This window comes from Melospiza melodia, chromosome 2 (assembly GCF_035770615.1).
Source record: "Melospiza melodia melodia isolate bMelMel2 chromosome 2, bMelMel2.pri, whole genome shotgun sequence".
In the NCBI taxonomy this organism is placed as follows: Eukaryota; Metazoa; Chordata; class Aves; order Passeriformes; family Passerellidae; genus Melospiza; species Melospiza melodia.
In genome coordinates, this window is record NC_086195.1 from 60,861,951 (window position 1) to 60,882,770 (window position 20,820).

General features: G+C 46.7%; 1 protein-coding gene across 1 annotated transcript in view; it reads left to right on the forward strand.

Moving 5' to 3' along the window:
• VANGL1 (VANGL planar cell polarity protein 1) overlaps positions 1 to 20,820 on the forward strand; it is a 46,307-nt gene that overhangs the window by 11,570 nt on the left and 13,917 nt on the right. The window contains exon 4 of the mRNA XM_063148376.1: positions 1,701 to 2,308. Within this exon, the coding sequence (XP_063004446.1) occupies positions 1,701 to 2,308 (608 nt within the window). The remainder of the gene's footprint in view (positions 1 to 1,700; positions 2,309 to 20,820) is intronic.

Genomic DNA, 20,820 nt, shown 5'->3' on the forward strand with positions numbered 1-20,820 from the left:
AAACTGTGACTAGGGTTGCCTGTTGTCTTCTGGGATGTAGCCTTAAGCTGCCCTGGTGTTCCTGTCCCTTCTCTTTTCTGCACAATTTTGCAGCTCATCAAATGGAGGAAACTATGCAGAACTACTTAATGCATAAACATAAAATAGTTGAAATGCTTGAATTGCAGAGGTGCTGTTAAAGAGTACAATGTGGCAGGAATGTGCTGCTTTTCAGGACATGCTACAGTGCAGATCTCTTCTGGGGCCTCTGCTTTGGTGAGAAGTGACTCAAAACCCCCTCATATTAATTCAAGATGCTGACTATTTGTGGTTGGTCTGTCTCAAAACCCTACTGCTCTAGGCATGGGAGGTATTCATGTCTTGGAGTGCTTTAGAAGTTAAATCCATGGAGTTGGGAGTTGTTCCAAGTAGTTGTGCTGCTTCAGTCTAGTCCTTTCCCAAAGACTCTTTCCTTTAGCACTTAAAAAGAAGTGAATAAAGGTTTAATATTATGCCTGTCTCTTGCAAATAAGTTGTTTTGGTCAGCGTGTGCAGTTGGAGAAGTCTGAGGGAAGTTGTAAATCCTATTAATGACACAGGCTGCAGGAAGATATTCTTAGGAAGAAAAGCAAAAATGTGGTTCTGAATGAGCATTGTGGCTATAAAGGTGCCAGGTGCCAAGCAGCAGAGCCACATGCATTGCCACTCTTTGGCATGCATTTGTGGGAAGCATCAGGAGCCTCCATGTGCATGAGTCACCCCAGCAGCAGCTGTGAGTCAAATCCATACATGTCAGTATAGCTCTTTGGCTGTGCCAGCAGCTGGAGGGAGCAATTGGAGGCATTGTAGCATGGGAAAACCAATGCAGACATTGTCTGATGTTAGCTAGGGAAGAAATGAGACTTTCAGAGCACATAATGTAATCTGAAACTTGCCAGCATGGTGACTGTATTTCAGGTAAGCCTCTTTGTGAGTAAGTGGCTTCTGACAATGGCCTGGATTGTAGTACCAGAGCTACTTGGCAGTCCAGGATCCTCTAAACTTAAAAGCCCCATACCTGAAAATATCCTCTGTGATCACCTGTCATGTGTTGGTTTAACTAAAGTTTTATTAGATTGCCAGCTACTGAGGGCAGTGCTACTCTAGAGGAGAATAAAAGACAGTGAAGTGGAGGAACTTGCTGGAGGTGTGGTTGCTTCTATTACGGATGGAAAAATAATGTGTGAACATGTTTTTGATTGTGTAACAACAACAACTGGCTTGAAACGCTGAAATGAAAATTTCCCTTCCAGGTGCTTTTGTGGTGCACTTGCACTGCAGAATTTGTGGGCTGGAAGAATACTAGTCCTTGCCCTGGACATGGGAACTGGTGATTACTACAGTTTCCAAGACTTATGTCATGTAACTCGTTAAATGTGCTGGAAGAAGAACCTCTAGGGATACAGTGAGTGGCACAGCAAGCAGAGCTACCTGCTCTGCAGTTATGGGCTTTTAGCACCTAATGTTTATAGTCACTGGTTTGGACAAGTTGCTGTTGTTTCCAAACCTTTACTAATTGTCAGGGTTGATTATTCACTACGTTTAAGGTGTTGATTTTGCTGTATATTTTTTCTGGAACTTAAGACTGTCACAGCAATCTTTCCAGGCAAGAAAAATAGAACATCTGGAAGGAGTAGCCTGATTGTTTCAGTGTTGTTTCTATTTATCTCTCCCTCCTTCAGGATGACAACTGGGGCGAGACCACGACAGCAATCACAGGCACCTCTGAGCACAGTATTTCCCAGGAGGACATTGCCCGGATCAGTAAGGATCTTGAAGACAGCGTTGGGTTGGACTGCAAACGTTACCTGGGTTTAACAGTGGCAGCTGTTCTCGGACTCCTAGTCTTCCTTACCCCCATTGCCTTCATTCTGCTACCCCAGATCCTGTGGCGAGATGATCTGGAGCCGTGTGGCACTGTGTGTGAGGGACTGTTCATCTCTGTGGCGTTCAAACTCCTCATTCTCCTGATCGGGACCTGGGCTCTTTTCTTCCGCCAGCCCAAGGCAGACCTACCCAGGGTGTTTGTGTTCCGGGCCCTTCTGCTGGTCCTCATCTTCCTCTTTGTGTTCTCCTACTGGCTCTTCTACGGCGTTCGCATCTTGGACTCGAAGGACACCAACTACCAAGGGATAGTGCAGTACGCCGTGTCCCTGGTGGACGCCCTGCTCTTCATCCACTACCTGGCCATCGTGCTGCTGGAGCTGCGGCAGCTGCAGCCCATGTTCACCGTCAAGGTGGTGCGCTCCACGGACGGGGAGTCGCGATACTACAGCCTGGGACACCTCAGGTGGGTGCACGCGCTTGGGGTCTGCTGGTGCAGATAAGTGTGGCTCAGCTGCTGCGTTGGAGTTTGTGTTGTTGCTGGTTCGTGAATCTTCCCCCAGAATTCCGGAGTCCCTCTGAAGTTACCAAACTGAATCTCTCCGGCTCCTCTCTGAGTGTGGGAGAGGCTGTATCTGCCTCAGAGGAGTCCTGTGCATTTCAGTAAATCAAAAAAGCTGATGTCATTACTTTGGGATGGTCAATAGCCTGATGAGGTCTTTAAGATCCTTGTCTGGGCTTCTTTCCTTGTCTCCTTACTGGAGGAATGTGGAGAGCTCTCTTTGTGTAGTTGGGGCTGCCTTGTGCATTTTGATTGTAGGGGCCAGCCACTGCTTTGGGAGCTGTCCTTCAGGCTGTGCAGAGCATTACTGCTTAGAGACTCCTGACAGCAGGCCAGGCCATGTGGCAGGAGCTGAAGGTTTTATGGCACGATGCTCTTTTTGCCATTAGGTATGGATCAGTTTGCTGAGTTGGATGTACCTGGGAGTGTGTGGGAGCCATAGGTATGACACAAACATGGTGCTTCCACCCTCCTGCTGGCATTAGTGTTTCTCTCAGCAATGGTACAAAAAAGGACAGGTGTCTGAATTGCCTTAGTTCCTGTGTCCTGCAAAGCTCTCCAGAAATCCCTTAGTTCCTGTGTCCTGTGAAGCTGGCAGCTGAGCTCTGGAGATGATTCCCCAGGCTGAATGTGCACTTAAACATCTGTTCAGCTTATCCTGTCCAGACCCCAATGGCATGTGTATCTGTGGCAGATGAAGAGATTAGCATCTGCTGGTTTAAGTGGATGTAGGAGCAGTCTCCTGCAGCCATTAGCTTAGCAGTGGAATTGCTTTGAAGCAGATTTAGTGGCTGAAGCTGAAGTCCAGGAGTTTTCTCCTGGGTAAAGAAGAACTTGAGGCCTGTTGGGTGAAGTAGGTCTGGACTCTGCTTTGTTTTCCTTCTCTGTAAAATATGAAGGGCAGAGCCCTTGGAAGTGCACCATTGACTTAATTAAATGTCTCTTTCAGGATTTCAAAAATCTCTTGGTTTTCTTGTGAAATCAATTTTTTTGGGCTTAATTGCTCTGTAGTCTGTGATCCAGCATAACCTATATGATGAGAGAGATGGAAAGATGAGTACCAGAGTTTCCCTGTGCTACAGTATTGTGCCTTGAGGTGTGATAAGGCAGTTCAATCATAAGTGAATTCAGCAGAGAAAGTTTGGTATGTGTCTGTATTTACCCATATGTACACACACAGCAGATTTGGTATGAGGCAGTTTGTGTGGTGGTAGATTGTGGGTTTGTGTTCAGAGGAATGGAGATCCTACACCTGCCAAAGTCTGCATGTCTAACTTGCCATTGGAGGAAAGAATTTGCTTGAGAATCAAGGCCTGAATATTTAAAAGTGCATGTGTTAGAAGCAGTGTTTTTTCCCAACTCTTTCTTTGCAGCAGGGTTTTGAAATGTCTTGGGTGATGCTAAGGCAGCAAAGAATTGTAAAACTTAGGATGAAATCTGAGATGTATGAAAACTTGTGACTTCTTGTTTGTTGGCAAGCTGATTTCAGTTTTGTTTGGTACATTGAATGCAGGCTGTGCAGCACATGGATGCTCCAGTGTCTTGTGTTCCAGAAGAGATTCATCAAGCGTGTCTGATAGTGCTAAACTAGTTTGTTTTTTCCTTTGTTTGACAGATGAGCATAATGTGTATTGACATGTGTTTTGAAACCTGTGTGTCTTTCCATATTTACTGCTACAAAGGTAAAGCTGTAGGTTTGATCAGGGGCCAGGTGTCTCCCAGCTAAGGAAGAGTTTGTCCTCTCTGTGTGTTACTTGTGTGTAAGAGCTCCTGATCTTCATAAAGAGTGTGGCTCCAATGTGACAAACTGTGTAAAAAGTGAATGTAGTTAATATCTCCTTCAGCTTCTAAGGGCCTAGGATTGTGAGATGTTAGTGAAAAATGAAAAAAAAAACAAAAAAGAACTTGATCATCTTCATGGCATAATTTTGCAGAGTTTTCATTAAGGTCTTGTCATGCTTGTTGATGAAATGTAGGTCAGGTTCACAAGGTGCTGCCTTCTGCCCCTGATTCTCTGACTCTCTTGAGGTGTGAGGCTAGAGTGGGAGGTCTGTTGATGGCAGAATGTGAAGACATGCAAGGACAGTCTGGATTTTGGGACGGCTGGAGAAGCAGCCTTGTGGGTGTGCTGGAGAGGTGGTTCTAGCTGTGCTGGAGTAGGCATGTACCACTGGCTGCTGCCTTTGGACTCCTTTTGCCACCATGCATGCTTGCCTCATCCTGACACTTTTAAAGGGGTCTTGGAGAGGTTTTGAGCTGCCACCTGGAAGGAAGTAGCTTGCTTTTACAGATATAGCAATCTGTCTCCTGAAATCAAAACCTTTTGTCTCTTTATGCTCTCAGATATCTTAAAAGTTTTGATGACAAACAATCCATGGAGTGTATCTTCCTCTGCAGTCTAGTGTGCTCTGGAGAAACTGGTGGTGAGAAGGGACTTGAGACATCTTAGATTGTTCAGGGTTGCTTCTTGGAGTCATTCTGGATGTTTTTATTCACAGTAAAATTGTTGATATCACCCTTTTTAATCCAAGATAGAAGCTTTCCAATTCTAAGTCTTTTCTGGTGAGGCAGAGGGAGCTGCTATGTAAGTATGAGAGCAGCTTGTTTTCTGGGGGAGAAGGGAAGAAAACAATAGCTCAGCCACCCTTCTGGCAAGCCATGTTTTTGCAAGGCAGGGTACAGACAGGATTTTCCACCCTCCTTGGCTGCGGATGCAGTAAAGAAGCTGGAAGTGCTGAGTTAGGTATTCCACTCCACCCCTGAGAGCCCTAGGTCCAGGAGGGTAAGCATATTTGGGACTAGTTCCCCAAATTTATATTGTAATCAGCCTATTAATAGGCTGTCTTGGTCCCACCCCCGGCACTTTGGCTTTAACTTTTCTTCTGGGAGACTTGACTGCCAAAACGAACGTTCCCTTTGGCGTTGATTCAGGAGCTTGGAGGGGGGAGGTAAAAATTAAATAGGAGTCTTGATGAGTGTGGTGCCAAGTCTCAGCTCACTGACTGCTCTGCTGCTCCTGGTAGGAAGGGTTGCCACACTGGGAAAATGCTTTCTGGTGGTATGTGTGGATAAAGAGCAGGGAGCAGCAGAGATGCAGGAAAGGTCAAGCCTGGGAAAATGCAGGAGGTTGGGTGGGAATGGTGGTGAGACTCTGAAAGCAACAACAAAGGGAAACAAAGGTGGGGGAGCACAACAGTAGATAACTTCAGTTGAAAGGCCAATACTTTTGCAAGTGGAGGTTAGGATTTGTAGCTTTGGTTTTTCCCTATAAATTGGGATGCTGATGACACTTGTCATCCAGCATTGGGTACTGTCTTTATGGCTCAGAAACTGTGCAGGAAGAATCTTGCTGGAGAAATCCTTCCTTTCCTGTAGTTAGGGTGCTAACCATATTGCCTTCCTATCCAGTGAATGCTCTTTCCCACCCTAGAACTTTGCTAGCCTTGACAACTCAAGAAAATGAATGTCTTGTAATACACGTGGTAATTACTGATCTTTCATATAGACTGAATATTGGGCTGCACTGTAGTTAGTTTTGGTTTTCTGAGGCTAGAAATGTTTGAGAAGGGGTCCTTCTCCTCCCTTTTGCTCATCCTTGCAGCAGGTATGTGAGGAGCAGGGCTGTTTAAAGGAGCTGGAGTTTCAGGCTTTTTTTCTGTCTGTGGTGGTTTACCCCAGCTGGCAGGTAAGTACCACACAGCCCCTCACTCACACCTTGCTCTGTAGGATGGGGGTGAGAATCAGCAAAAAGGTAAAATCTGTGGGTTGAGTTAAGAACAGTTGAATATTTTAATTAATGTGTAATATAATACTAATTATAATGACATTGATAATAGTTACTGTAATGAAGGGTGGGGGGGAAAGAAGGAACTAAAACCCAAGGAAGGCAAGTGATGCTCAATACAGTTGCTCTCCACCCACTGACTGATGCCCAGCCTGTCCTCAGGCAGTGATTGGTGGCTCCTGGCCAGCTGTCCTCAGTTGATACACCCAGCGTGATGGTCTGTGGTATGGAATATCCCCTTGGCCAGTTTGGGCCAGCTGTCCTGGCTGTGCTCCCTCCCAGCTTCTTGTGCAACTCCTCACTGGATGGCAGAGCATGGGAAAATGAAAAGTCCTTGACTTAGAGTAAGCAGTGCTTAGCAACAACCCAAACATCAGTTTACTAGGAAGAAAAGTAATGCAATCCTGGAGAAAACCAGGACACTGTCCTCTCTGGTGTGGGCTTGCCTTTGTGAACCAGGTGGCTAGGAAGCTGATGGGGAAGCCTGTAACAAAAGGTTTTGGGTTTTGCAGATGGCTGTGAGCTGGTCAGTGTTCTGTTGTAAACTTGGTACTCAGAAGTAGCAGTTCTGCATGGTAAAAGTGTGCTTGAACATTCCCCGTACCCTTGTTACCCATCTCCATTTGCATGGGTGTTTGCTGAACTGTGGTTTAAAAATTAAATTAAACTGTGGTTTGAAAATAAAGGGAACAGCTGTTTCCTCAAAACAAGTACCTGTCTCTGAAAACCCAGGGCCTTCCCTGCAGGAATTATCCATACCTTACTGAGAGACCTGGTGGCTTGCACACACTCACAAAAGAAAGGAGGTGCAGACATGTTCTGTGGAAGGGGATCACATTCAGTCTGTCTCCCAGCTGCTCTGGGTGTTTGTTGGACCTGTTTTTATAAAGCTGGTCTGTAGGTTGTCAGTATTTACTGATTAATCTGCTGAGTGCTCTCTTGTCAGGCATTCCTTGGTGCCACTGGTACTTTGTTCACTACTGAGGGAGTGTGTGGAAGGCTAAGGAGTGGGAATAGGCCTCTCCATATTCCAGCCTGCATTTGTAAACCTTGACATCTGATCCTGTTGCTCAAATATACCTCCCCATATCAAGGGTGCTAATGAAGAGCAAGAGGTCAGCATTTGAACTGTACAGTGTCCTCTTGTCTGGAGTTGTGTCAAGTCTTATGCTGTTTTAAAATCTTTTTACTCCTCTATATTCCATAGAAAGGAAACTTTCTATGGAATATAGACACCTTGGTTTCTGTTTCTAGCATGGTTGTAACCATGGGATTAGGCAGTTGGATCTCTTCCCTGAGCAAGAGCTGCTGGAATCTTGCTGGTTTCTGGCAAAGGACTGAGCCTACACATACAGTTCTGGGATATTCCTGTTTCCAGCAGGGCAGTCAGAAGGGACTGCAGGACAAGCATTGGTGCACCACAGTGCAGTGCTCTCCCTGCCGAGCTAAATCCTGCTGGAGACACTCCAGTCTTTTCCTTCTCCCCTGTGTGCATTTTGTTTGCTCTGTGTTCCCAGGGACCTGAGGAATTACACTGACCCTCCTTTCTCCTTGGGGTTCCTTCAACCTCACCATCTTCTGTAGTGATGCATGCTGATGAAACAGATTCAGCTGATGAGTTTTTACCTTGTTCTGTAGCAAAACTTATTATTAACTGTCCTGCTGCTTTGATTGCAGGAACAGCTTTTTTCACAGACTTTGCAGACCAGCTCTGTTGCCAGAGCCTCCAACCTGTGTGAAATTAGCCTTGTTCTTGAATTTGTTTTTCCTGTCCTGAATTCTGTACAGGGTGTCCTGGTACCCATTTGTGTGGTTTTCTCCTGCCCATCACCAAACGGGATGAGCACAAGCATTGATGAGCCTCCCCTCCCAAGAAGTTTTGGGATAGCCGGCTAAATGGGTGTTAATTGCATCTGCAAGTGTGAAACTCCTGGGGAAACTGAGGGGTCTCCTCCAGAGCAGCATCTTTAGCACCGAGAGGTGTCAGACTTGTGACACCCCCCCCAACCCAGTGTCTCTGCAGCAGCACTTCACAAAGCTGCTTTTACCACCACCTTTTTGCAACTCATCATCTCCGCAACTTTTTGCAGCTCATCGGGGCTGCTTTTGCATGCTCCCAGTCCTGAAAGTGCTGAACTTTGTTCGCAGTGGGCAGCTGAGCATTAGCACCTTTCAAACACCCCATGCCATGAAGTAGTCATGGAGTAGGGAAGAAAGCTCTGACTTGTGGATGAACTGTTAATGACCTATGTAGGAAGAGATTTTCAGCCACATTCTTAACCATTTTTAGTCACAGGCCATACTTTCCCCCTCTGCCTGTATCTGCTGCCTCACCTCTGGAGGATGGTGCTGCAGAGATCTGATTGCTCTAGCCAGGAGGGTACGCTTGGAATTGCAGAAGGAAATTTTCCAGTAGCCTCTGGGAAAAAAAAAAAAAAAAAGGTGCTGTTCCCTGCTGAGTAGGGAGCAGTCTCCTTTGATGTTCCAGATGAGTTATGGGAATGGTGCCTTGTTCTGTTTTACAAGGGTCTGTTTGGTGGTGCAAGGGCTGTGCTGCCAGCAATGTTCAGCTGGGACTTATGACATGGGTCACAGCAACACCTCATTAAGAGGCTGCTTGTTTGTGACAGAAGTAAACAGCAAGCTCCAGGTACTCCTCATTAGAGGTTAGGGGAAGTCTAGGATGGACTGTAAGTATTGACCACTGCACAACTTGTCTGGGAGTTTCTGATGTGGTGAAGTCTGTCTCTGAAGCTGTGGAGGGTGTGCTTTTCTGAAAGGAACATGTTTTCCTAGCCTCTTACCTCTCTGCATACAGTGGCCAGATTTTGCATACGGCTTTTCATGTGGAACTGCTTCTCATTTTGATAAACGGGAGAGAGCTGGGGGGACTGAAGTGCCCACATCTTTCTACCCTTCTCTCCTCCCTGCCTTGATCTTGATCCCTGATCACACCCAGCACCCTCTGTGCACACACCATTGAGTGTGAGCTGACTGCCCCAGACACCAGGCCAGGTACCAGTCTTATCTGTGCTCCTGCAGATGCACCAGCAGCTAGGGCAAGTGGTGCAGGCTGATTGTTGTACCCTGGAGCAGTCTTGCATTTTTGGAATACTTAATACTTTAAAAGTTTACGAGCCCACTTGCAGGTGAAGTGTCCGCTGTCAGTTATTAACCCACATGGCCGGTACAGTGTTACTTGCTCCCTGGTGAGGAGCTGCTCGTCTTTCTCAAAGAGATGGTGTGGAGGAAATGCCATTGGGTTCATCTGCAGGGATTTCCTTTCTTGTTGGCTTGTCTTTCAAAACCAACACTGCCCAGAAGTCCAAGAACGGTATGCACTCCAGCCTACCCTGTACTTGGGGGTTTGTTGTGGAATTTGTGTCCCACCGCAGACCGTGCCCTCTGAAGTGTCTGTGTGTACCACCCACAGAGACAGATGGCCTCCCTAAGCTGCTGAACAAATTCTGTGGCCATGAAGGTACTTTTATCTTCGAATGCTGCAAAAAAAAAAAATCCACCCCCTCAACCTTTGACGGTCTGTTTCTTGTGGTGAATGATGAAATACAAATATTCTGCAAAGAAGTGAGCTGTGTGCCCTTTGGGGGAAAAGAGGAGGCTCACATTTTGCAAAGACAACAAGGAATTGTGAATTTACAGTTCTCATATAGCACAAGTCAAGTCCAATAAATATGGAAGCTAATTCCTGACTCTACCCTGAAGAAGTAAGGAAAACTTAACAGGGAGCCCCGTGGTAGTAGTAGAATTTAAAAAAAAATTTATATATTCATGGCTATAAAATTGAGAGCACTATTTTCACTTATAACTTGATTGCCCCTCCAGTACATGCTTAAATGAACTTCAGTGCTTAAATTTCTTTTGTCCAGTGTAGGTCAAGTGGGGACATCAGCTGACAATGTGGGGAGAGCTATTCTCTGGCTGACAGGAAAACAGATTCCTGGCACAGCAGTAAGGACCTTGGCTGTGGTTTGAAGCTTCAGGCTGCTGACTCTGGCTTGTGTTCCTCTAGTCCTGGTAGAAGGTTATCTGCATCCTTGCTGGGGCTGGATTTTTTTCTCTCAGCTTGGAGCTGCAGGTCATGTCCCTGTGGCCCCAGTGTTGTTTGTAGGGTTGCTGAGTGCTGGTTATAAAATCAGGCGGCCCTTGCTTGTGCAAAGCTTGCTGGGGTGGAGCTTTGATGGATGCTGTGTGGTGGAGGGATGCTGTGCAGGGCAGACTGGGCTGTGGTCTGAGAGCTGAGAGCTCTCTGTGTGCAGAGGTCTGCTAGTGGCTCTAACATGGATGCTGCCTCTTCAGCATGTCTGTGTGGCTTGCAGGAGAACAACATTCCCAGGTGTTTTTAGAGGAGCCCTAGGACAAGTTAAAGCTGCTCTTTTGACTCAAAAGACACCCTCATTCAAGGTCCTGCCACGTTAATCCCATTCCTTCCTGGGAATCAAAGAAGAGATGGTCCTCTTTCCTGAGAGAGCATCTGACCAGGCAGCTGTAGGATCAAGAGCTGAACGCTGATGTTTCATGGCTGCAGCATCTAAATGTGAAGTCCTATTACAGCACTGGAGTTTCACTGCCAGTAGAAGCTTTGAACACTTTGTTATTTCCTTGGAATTAAAGCTCTACTTCATAGCTTTGACTTAAAAGAAACGCCCTAAATCAGCAACTAACCCCTTCTCCCACCCTCCAAAAAGCTACTAACAAAAAGCCCCACCCTTAGTTACTTCATCACTATTCACGTAGCTTGCAGAGTTCCTTGGCTAAAGACTGGCCTTATTTGAAGGATGAACAGGCTTTAAATTATCTTGTTTAAATGCAGACTCTTACAAACTTCTTGCTATACCTGCCAGTTCCTGCCTATACTTTTTTTCATTTGAAGCTCAGACTAATCAGAGACATAGCATGTGTGTGCTGGGAAGAGGAAATGCATCACTCTCGTGGATTATACTGGTACCAGGAACTGGAAATGGTAACCCACGTCCCATATGTTCCCAACTTCTCCAGGGTTCCTGGGTGCTTGAGCAGGACACAGGCTGGAAGCTGATGGGTGCCCTGTTGCTCAGGGCTTGGGGGTGTCTGGTATTTCATCCCTTGTGTCTGCACTAAGTGCCTGTCTCAGCCCACCCTTGCATGCAGGGTGATCTCATGATCTTGCTCCTAACTCCTGTGTTCAGAAGGTAAAGCACTCCTTGGTATTGTTCTGTCCCCCTGACGTGTTTGAAACTCCCTAAATCCTAAATACAATCTCAAGTGTGTAGAAACTTTTGAAAGAGGTCACACCTCCCTCAGAAATACTCAGTATATCCCTCAATTACATAAATGTTTGATCATAGCTCTGCATCACTTCTTAAGCTAATGCTGCTGCACAAAAAAGTCCTGTCAACAGCCTGATCCTTCCTCACCCCTCCCAAAGAAATATTGTCTAGTTGCACAGCAATGTACTGGGGGAACTGGGGAACTGGTAATTGATATCTCTGTTGTCCATGTAGCTTTGCAGTTTGTGTGTGTATTTTTCTGCTTGGGTTATTTTGCTCAGCCTAATTTCTGCAGTCTTCTTAATTACCCTCGTGGTGTTTAATGGTTGCAAAGGCTTGTGGTGGCAGAGGAAAAGTTTAGTGGAGCTGAGGGAAAGATGCAGGATACAATTCTCTCATGGCTGCAGACTGACATTCAACTTATCATTGACCACAACCTCCAGGTCCCTTTCTGTGGCACTGCTGTCCAGCACCTCATTCCCCAGTCTGTCTGTACATCCAGAATTGCCCCATCCCACGTACAGAATCTGTCACTTTTCCTTATTGAACTTCGCATTGGTTGGTAGTTGCCCAGCCCTGTAATTTGCCCAATCTCTCTGCAGGGCCTAACTGCCTTCAAGGGCATCAGCTGTTCCTCCCAGTTTTGTATCATCTGCAGAATTGATTAGTATCCCTTCCATAAATGTCCAAGGCACTTAGGAAGATGTTGAAGAGCATGGGGCCGAGGATGGAGCCCGGTGGAACCCCACTAGTAACAGGTCTCCAGTCTGGTGTCACCCCATTGGCTGTAACCCTTTGTGCCTGACCCAGTTGCACACCCATCCCATGATGTGTTTATCCAGCTGAATGATGGACATCTTGTCCAGTGGGATCCTGTGAGAGACAATCTCAAAAGCTTTACTGAAATCCATAAAGATGACACCAACTGGCTTCCCTTGATCAACTAGCAGGGCTACCTTGTCATGAAAGGAAATGAAGTTTGATAAGCAGGACTCTCCTCTCATGAAGCTGTGCTGGCTGTGAGTGGTGACTGTGTTGTCATCACACTTTCAGGTTTTTTTCAATACCTCCTGGAATAATCTTCTCCAGTGCTTTACCGGGCATTGAAGTGACACTGAGTGGCCTGTAGTATCTGGGATCTTCCTTCCTGCCTTTCTTGAAAATCAGGAGTGACTGCTCAAAAATCCTCAAGAGAGGCTTTGCAATGACATCAGCCAGCTCTTTGAGGAGTATTGCATGAATCCCACCAGGCCCCATAGATTCCTGCAGTCTGTGGGAGCCCTTCTTGGTGGGGCACAGCTCTGTCTGCAAGTTTGCTCCTCTGCTGAGCCTTGGGGAAAGGAGAGCCTCCAAGTCCTTCCTTCTCCTCCCCAGTCCATCTGACCTACAGGACACCAGCCTCGGGCCAAGCATGAGGGATTGGTCTGGAGCACCTCAGGTCGTGTCCTTGAAGATTCAGAGCTGGACATGGTGCACAAATGGATGGCAGCTTACTTCTGTGGATTTGGTTTGTAGTCATATCTCCAGCTGTGAAACTGGACTTTGTACATTATTATCTTGGGTCATGCAGGTCTCCTTCCACAGGGCTCATTGGCCTCAATAATCCGCTCAGCTGTGCAAATGTGAGACTGGCTTCAGCAGTGTCCCTGACTCTCTCAAATTGGTCATGGGTCTGTGTCGAATTGGGTGTGGACAAGTGGATCCCTTTGGACTCCTGGCAGCTGGATGCAACACCTACAGTGCCTGAGGAAGCCAACTTCTCCCTTCTTTGTCAACACCCGTGTATTTCTGGGGTGCCTGTGTCTACCATGCTGTGCAGGTTTGTGGGAAAGCTCAGCAGCAGTTTCTTCCCATCACCTTTTCCTTAAGTTGTCCCCTTTGTGTTCTTCTCTCACTGCTTTCCTTCCCAAGCTGCCCATTTGCTCAATAGATGGAGAAAGCCTTTCACAGTTTTGGCTCTACTTTAGTGTGAGCAGACAATAGCTGGTGGTTTGCTTGTGGTTTTTTTTCTCATGAATAAGCAGGATAGTACTGGAGGATACCCCCACCACCTGGCATATCACGGAGACAAATGTTTGGTGTGCTAGCAGCACCCTTGGAAAACCCCTTTCCAAGCTCTAGCTCCTGGATCCAGTAGCTACTGCTCTCCAGGTCCAGTTAAACTACTAGTGGCTCCTGAGGGTGCTGGGTGGGGCTGGAGGTGTGCATGTCTGGCCAGGTGTTGTTTTGGTTCGCTGCAGGTGTCTGGGACATAGCAGATACATGGCAGGGCACGGGCAGCTCCTTTGCCTCTCATGTTTCTTGTCTGTGTTGCAGCAGACCCTGGAGCAATGAGATGCTGGTGGCAAGTGTTCTCTTTCTGTTTGATGAGAAGGTGGTGCCTTCTCCTGTTTGAAGGTGTTGCATGGCATCAAAGGGAAGTGGGTGTCTAGTTTGAGAACTGTTGGGGCATCTGCATGTGGTTATTGGTGTCTGAGGAGCTGGCTGAAATGCAGCCCAAGCTGTGAGTGCCTGAAAGCTGCTGTTGTGCCCTGGCTAATCCATGAGCTATATGTTTGGGTTTAGTGGTTCTGCTAGGTGACAGCACCTCCCCACACATGCTGCTCCCCTTGGAGAGGTGGTCTTGGCTTAAGAGGATGTGGGCAGATTGCTTTGGAGCCTGCTCTCCTGGCATCTGGGTTCCTCAGCTTTCTGAGGGAAAAGTTTGTTGCACCCCATCTTCAGGCTTTCACAAGCTGCTCTTTCAGATGCAGCTCCTGAGGCTGCTCTTGTACACTCACCCATCCCCGTGGACGGGCTGAGGCAGCTGGGGCCACGTGAATTTGCCACATGTTGAACTCCCTTTGCCATTCTGTGGGGGACTGGAAGGCAACCTTTCCACTTACCTAGGCTGCAATAAAGCTTCCTAGAATTATGTGCAGATTAAATCTTGGTATTTTTTTTCCAAAGAGAGTCCTCTGCCTTGCATAGGAAGGTGCTTTTCTGGTGCTCCAGAACCTCCATTGTTTCTAAAACTCAGGTTAGACTTTTACAGCTTGTTTCATTTTCTGTCTGTTGAATATGGTGTTGGAGGTAGCAAGTGTCCTTATGATCTTTGTGTCCCTTGGAACTGCCTACCATGAAATGAGATGTTCGCCGTGTTACTGAGGGAGAGAAGTGTGGTGCTGTCACAGCATCTCACCTCAACACAGGGATTGTTCTTTCCTGGCAAATCATATTATTGGACCTTTTGGACCACTCCTTGAGTGAGAGGACTGTGCCTTCTTCCTCTTCTCCTCCTCACTACATTTTACCAATAGTTTTCTGGGTTTTTCCTAGGCTATTAGACTAGCTGCCACCTTCAGATGTTGGAAGTGGAAGGAAGGGCAGTGCAGCTGTTGGGAAAGCATTCATCAAGTTTTGAGGTTCTACCAGTAAAGGTGACTGGGGAAAACATTCAGGCGGTGTGCTGGTACCCTGAAGACCAGTTAACTTCCTGAGGTAAAAGGATTGGAAGTTTCTCAGAAGGAGAACTGCAGTGGGAGCATGCCATTGGGTTTGCTGGGGTTTTATAGCTGCTGGCTAAAACTTCATGCTCTGTATTTCTGTAGCAGCATCTTTTTAGTGCTGGCCTGGGAGTGCCTTTATAGGATTCCTCAGGAAGGCTTAAGTAAGTAGCTTGTTTGGTTTGTATGAGGTAAAGGAGTTATTTCCCTCCAGCCCCCAAGTTCGATCATACTCTCCTGTAAAATCCTGGGTTTTAAAAATACTCACAGTTTCCCTTCAAAATAAAAACATTCAAATGTAACAGCAGAGTTAGTAATAGACTTGCAGAGATCCTTTTCTTTTTCACCTGTACTGGAGGGTTTTGACTAGGCTGCTTTTGGGGTTTGGGGAGAACAAACCAAAAACCCAACCTGAAAATGAATTCTACTCCTCTTTCTCATTCAGAAAATTTCACTGTTGAAATCCCTTCTACATCAGCAGTGAACTATTGTACTGCTCAGCTGGTGTGTTGATTCTGATTTTTGTCTTGCAAAAGATGAAACTTAAAATGTCTGTTGGAGAGCAATGTGTCTTGGACTGCACTGGGCAGAAAAGGGGGGATCTGTGGTTAGAAACTCAGCTGGTGCTTTCCTTAAATTTACAGCAGCCACGTGTTGTTCAGATGGATTGGATCAGCCATGTGTTGGATATAGATGGGGACACACTTTAAATTCCTGTCCTTTTCCTTCCATGTAGTTAAAAAAGGCTGTGAGGGGAGAGAAAAGATGGAGATGGGTCACTGCAAAACTGGGGCAAACCTTGTGTGTGTTTGGGTTCCCTATAAATGACACCATTAAGGGATGGATGTTGGCTTCCTTGGGGGCAGCAGGCTGACTACCTGCTACTATGATGAGGTTTTCTTCCCTTCCCTGATAAAGGTTTGACCTTGCAAATTCTTTTCCCTGTCTCACCAAATGCCAGAAGTTGGGTATCTAAAACAAACCTGGTGTGCCTTGGTTGCCCGGTGCTTGTTCCAGGGAGGGCAAGGATTGTGCTTGCCTGCCTTAGCCAAGTGGAGATCTCAGTTGTGGTTGTCTGACAAGAAAATGTGGTTTTCCTTTTCCTAGGAGCTGCAGTCCTCTTCTCTTGACTGTACCAAACTGAAATGCTCTTGTAGTTATGATGATCAAAAGGCATTTTTCTGCTCTGCTTGTTTGGCCACAGCTGCTGAAGAAGTTCCTTGTCTTGGCATCTCTGCTGAGATCTGACTCAGGCTCTGTTTACTGGAGGGGACAAAACCGTAGCCAAGGCATTTGTGCTTCTGCCAGCACTGCAAAGTGCTTCTGCATGACCTTGATTTTCTTCGGACCCTTGCTCCAAGGTGTTGCTTGGGAAGGACAGAGTACCAAATCCCTTGCATCTTGCCAGCCCCTGGCCCCTGGTGTGGCAGTGCTGCCCAGGGTCACCTGTCTGGGCAGCCTGTGCTGGCCTCACCTGTAGCTATGACAGGCAGAGCAGGGAGGCAAGTCTGCATTGAGGATGGTGGCAATCCCTTCTGTAATCATCTTCAGCTGGGATGTTGGTGTGGGGAGCATTTTGATTTCAATTGTCTATTTCCAGTTTTATTTCTCACTCTTGTTGACTTTGCTCTGGGAAAACAGTCCAAGAGGGTGAAGGGTCAGGAACTTGAGCTCTAGCTCTGTGCTCTGGCAAAAGTGTATGAGAAAGGATAAAAAGGGAGTTTTCTGGGAGGGAGATGGGGTTGTACTGCAAGGGAAAGCAGAGCAGTGCTCTGAGCTTGTTGGGTGTGAGCTGACAACACTGCTAGAGAGTACAAAGTGCTGTGGATGGGCAGCTCAGTGCCCTGGGAGAGCTCAGTATCTCTTGCAGTAGGCAAGCTCAATGCAGTTGTAGGCTGGAGACATCTGGTAAGGCAAAGCTGGCTCTCCTTTGTAAGGCTGTGTTGTGGAATCTTTCTCAGCTTTTCTTTGTGGTGCTCAACTTCCCGATTGGCTGTGGCAGATATTTAATGTGCCCAGAGACCTTGGCTTGTTTTGATACTGTGCCTGTTTTGAGGAATGTTTAAAAAATATTGTTTGGAGGAGAGGAGTCTGTGCTGGGAACCATTTGATTGAATAACCCCAGGCTTCCTCAGCCCTCAATTAGCGCAGCAGTCATCAAACCTCTGACTATCCCTGTGTATTTTAGGTGTGTGTGGCTCACTCTAAACCCTGATGCTGCAAGATCTGCATCCATAGCAAGAATGCTCTGGTAGAACAGCTCAGCTCTTTCTGGATGTGTACGCAGATCTATTGCAAAAGTGTGGGGAACTCCTCTGCCCTCAATGATTCTCAGTGTCTCCTGTTGTTTGGTATAGTATACCATGAAAGGCTACATTTCTAGCTTAGCAGGAAAGCACAAAACAGCTAAAACCATGTGAGTGGCAGGTGCATAGAGGCGTGGCTTCAGTTTTTAATCTTTTTTCCTCTCCTTATTTTTTATTTTCACCAACTCTTTCCCACCACTTCATAAAACTCAAACCCCTTTTCCTAGAAACCACCAGCGTCCAAAGCCAGTATTTTGATGATATAAACAGGCTTCTTTCCTTGTGCTTTGCTTCAGTATAGTATTGGATTGTTTTCCTAGAAATCTACTAAGAAAAGCCAATTTCAGTGTTGGTGTAGTTGTGTCACAGAAGGCAAACACTAAGTGGCCTCTGATGTGCAGCGTATGGCAAAACTACAAATATTCAAATCTTTTGTAGCAGCAAGTACTCAGGCAAAACTGCTTTGAGAGAAAAAAATACCTTTGTGTTACATAGTCCCCTCCTCCGCTTCCTTGGATGCCCTGTAAAAGTTAATTCATTACTATTAGTGAGGGGCTCTGCATTTCTCTGCTGCCAAACGCCGCTGGGGTGCCGTGTGCTTGTGCTGGGCCTGCCTGTTTGCTTTCCCTCCTGGCAGCATGCTGTGACACGGCCTTCTCCAGGGCAGTGAAACTAATCACGAGAAACAAGCAACCCTCCAACTGCACGAAACGCAGAGCCCCAGAGCCCCACTGACACTGCCTGCCAGGAAAACTCTGTTTCCAGTCAGCTGCTGGGTCGTGCAAGAGGTTTTCCTCTTGTGCCATAAGCTTTGAATCTGAAGTGTTCCATGGAAACGCTTTTTTGTGTCCTGATTTTCGTACTCTGCCCATGGCGGGGGTGGGGTTAGAACTAGATGATCTTGAAGGTCCCTTCCAACCCAAGCCTTTCTGTGATGATTTCTGTGTTTCTGTGATATGCTTTCCCTGCGTTCTGGCAGTTTGCTACAATGCCTGAAATATGCTGTGCTGCCAGACCCTCTCGATGGGACGTGAGAACAATCCTCACTCTGACCTCTTTCATACGGGCGATTAAATATCGAAACTTTCTGTTTGTTCTCTTCCTGCCCCTCCCCATTCTTTCCAAGCGAGGAACAAAAGGGAAGCCCCGGCGCGGCTGGCTGAAGCGCGGGTGAATGAATGCAGTGACCGACATGGTGCTGAACTCCTCCCGAGGCGGCGGGCGAGGAAGCCGCCTCTCCAGACGAGGCCTCCAGGATGGCTGCCAGCTCCCATTCCCGCCGGAGCGGCCGTGTGGGTGGAGAGGCGGCTTCCTGCGGCCGCTCCACCTTGCTCGCAGGGTCTGCCCTGCGTGGGGAGCCCCAAGAGCCTGGATTGCTCTTGGAGGCAGCAGATTTCCTTGCAAGGTGTTTGCTTTGCTGCTCTGGGTGCTCTGGGCACTGCCGTGCCCGTGGTTGCCCTCCTGCTGGCGTGGTGCTGCCCCAGAGCCCTGCTGTGCTGGGGTAGGTGCAGGTGTTGGAATTCAGGACATCCCTCTGGCTGGACTGGACTACCAAGACCCCTGCCAGGGGGCTCAGAGACCCTGGCACAGGGCCCAAGACACTTGTGGTTTTGATTATGACCCATGGAGCAAGTTACCAACCTTATATGAAGATCTGCAAGCCACAGCAGTTTAAGTAGAATGATAGCAAATTTATCACGGGGTGAAAAATAGATTTTTTTGGGGGTTTTTAGAATGGGAGTTCAGGGGGCAAGATGGAGGAATCTGAGTGTGTCCAGCCTTTCTCCTTCTTCTTGGCCTCCATCCTCTGCTGTGATGTTGGCACTTTTAGATTGGTTTAGAGTAGAAGCTCACTGTCTAACATAGGTAGTAGGTATTGGAAAGTAATTGTAAATAATGTATGCGTAGTATTTAGTATAAAGAGATAACACCACCCTGGGAGCAGGCGGAGTGCCTCTGACTGTCTTGCTGAGCAGACCTCAGCTGGACAGGAGAAAAAATTTTATGGATAAGAAACAATAAACAATCTTGAGACCAAGAATTGAAGAGCTCCAACTCCTCCTTTGACCACCGGGCTGGGAAGAGAGACTTTCTAACGTATCTCAGGGTCACTCTGACCAGCTAAAGTCCCGAGACACTGGTTATTGTTGCTTTGCAGCCCTATGTGGGGCAGGACTGGCTGTCCTGCGCTGGCCAGGGTGAGGCTTCCCCTTGATGTGGGGGAAGAGGTTGAGCAACACAGCCCAGGAGGCTCTGATTCAACCTTTTCCTTGCTCTTGCAAATCATTGTGGCCCTTTTAATTTACTTGTCGGCAGCTTCTAATTATTTTTTTTTCCTGTAACAGAATTGGAAGAGTTGTAGTTGTAGCTGTCTTCCTAACCTGCCACGCTTACGATGGACTACACGGGAGACAGAAATGGGCTGGTAGAAATTCAGGAAACTGATGTTTATTACATTTCTCTTCCAGAAAACAGACTCCTCCGTGTGACTGGGCTATCTCATGTGTGGGATTGAGCCTCTACTGGATTTGCATCAGCAACAAATACCTGGGCTTTAATTTTCAGAACGATAATCATTGCTTGCTGCAATGTAAAAGCTTTGTTATGTTTAGATTTTGACTGTACATGCCAATGAATTGGTGGGGAGGGTTATTTAATGAGGGGATGGAAGGGATGTTGGGTGGGGAAAACCGGCATCCTGATGATAATGCTGTCGGTGGGGTCCAGGGAAAATGTGTGTGTATAAAATAAATGATTCTCTGCTGTGATGCATTGTGTTTTGTCCTAATAGAGCAAGTTGGTCAGTGGAGCTCCCAAACATTTCCCACTGGCGGGATGGAAGTTCCAGTGCTGTTTGAAATGAATACAGTGTATTAACAGAGAACAACTCTGTTAATTTTTCTCTTCCTGTTTTGAATTGGTGTTTTGTGATGAAACTCTGTGGAGTTTTATCTTCCTGGGAAGCAGAGATGGAAAAACCTGATCATGTTTGAATGCAGTCAGAAGGTGGAATATGTGCTTCTGCCACATTATTACTTTTATGAAATTTTGTATATAGGCTGCAGCAAATTCAGCTGTAGAAATCAGAACTTCGTGGAATTAAAACTGCTTTCACCTGTTCTGTGTCAGCATCTATGTGTGTCTGGCAGTGGGTCAGTCTGTACTTCTTTATCAAAGGAAAATTGTTTCCTTAGTTAACTAGTGGCCCTTTATCACAAATCAGTAGCTGAGTGCATTAGTGGAGTTGCTTTTACCAAATGTAAGCTGAGGAAATATGAAGGAGTGGCACCTGAAAGGTAAAGCTTCTTTAATACATTCTAGCTGGATCCTTCCAAACAATCCTAAGGATGGAATTTGCTTTAAAAGCTAAATTCATCATCTCTAAGGTACACAGCAAGTGAATGATGATGTACCATAATACTGACTGATGAAGCTACTCAGTGAACAGGTCTGGGTTTGTTCTTCTTTCTCAGAATCTCCTGAATGGGCCAGCATCTGTGCTTCATTCACTGATCAGTGGGAGTATGGCAGCTGTAGAGTGAGGATGGTGGGATGAGTGTGTGTGTTTAAATTA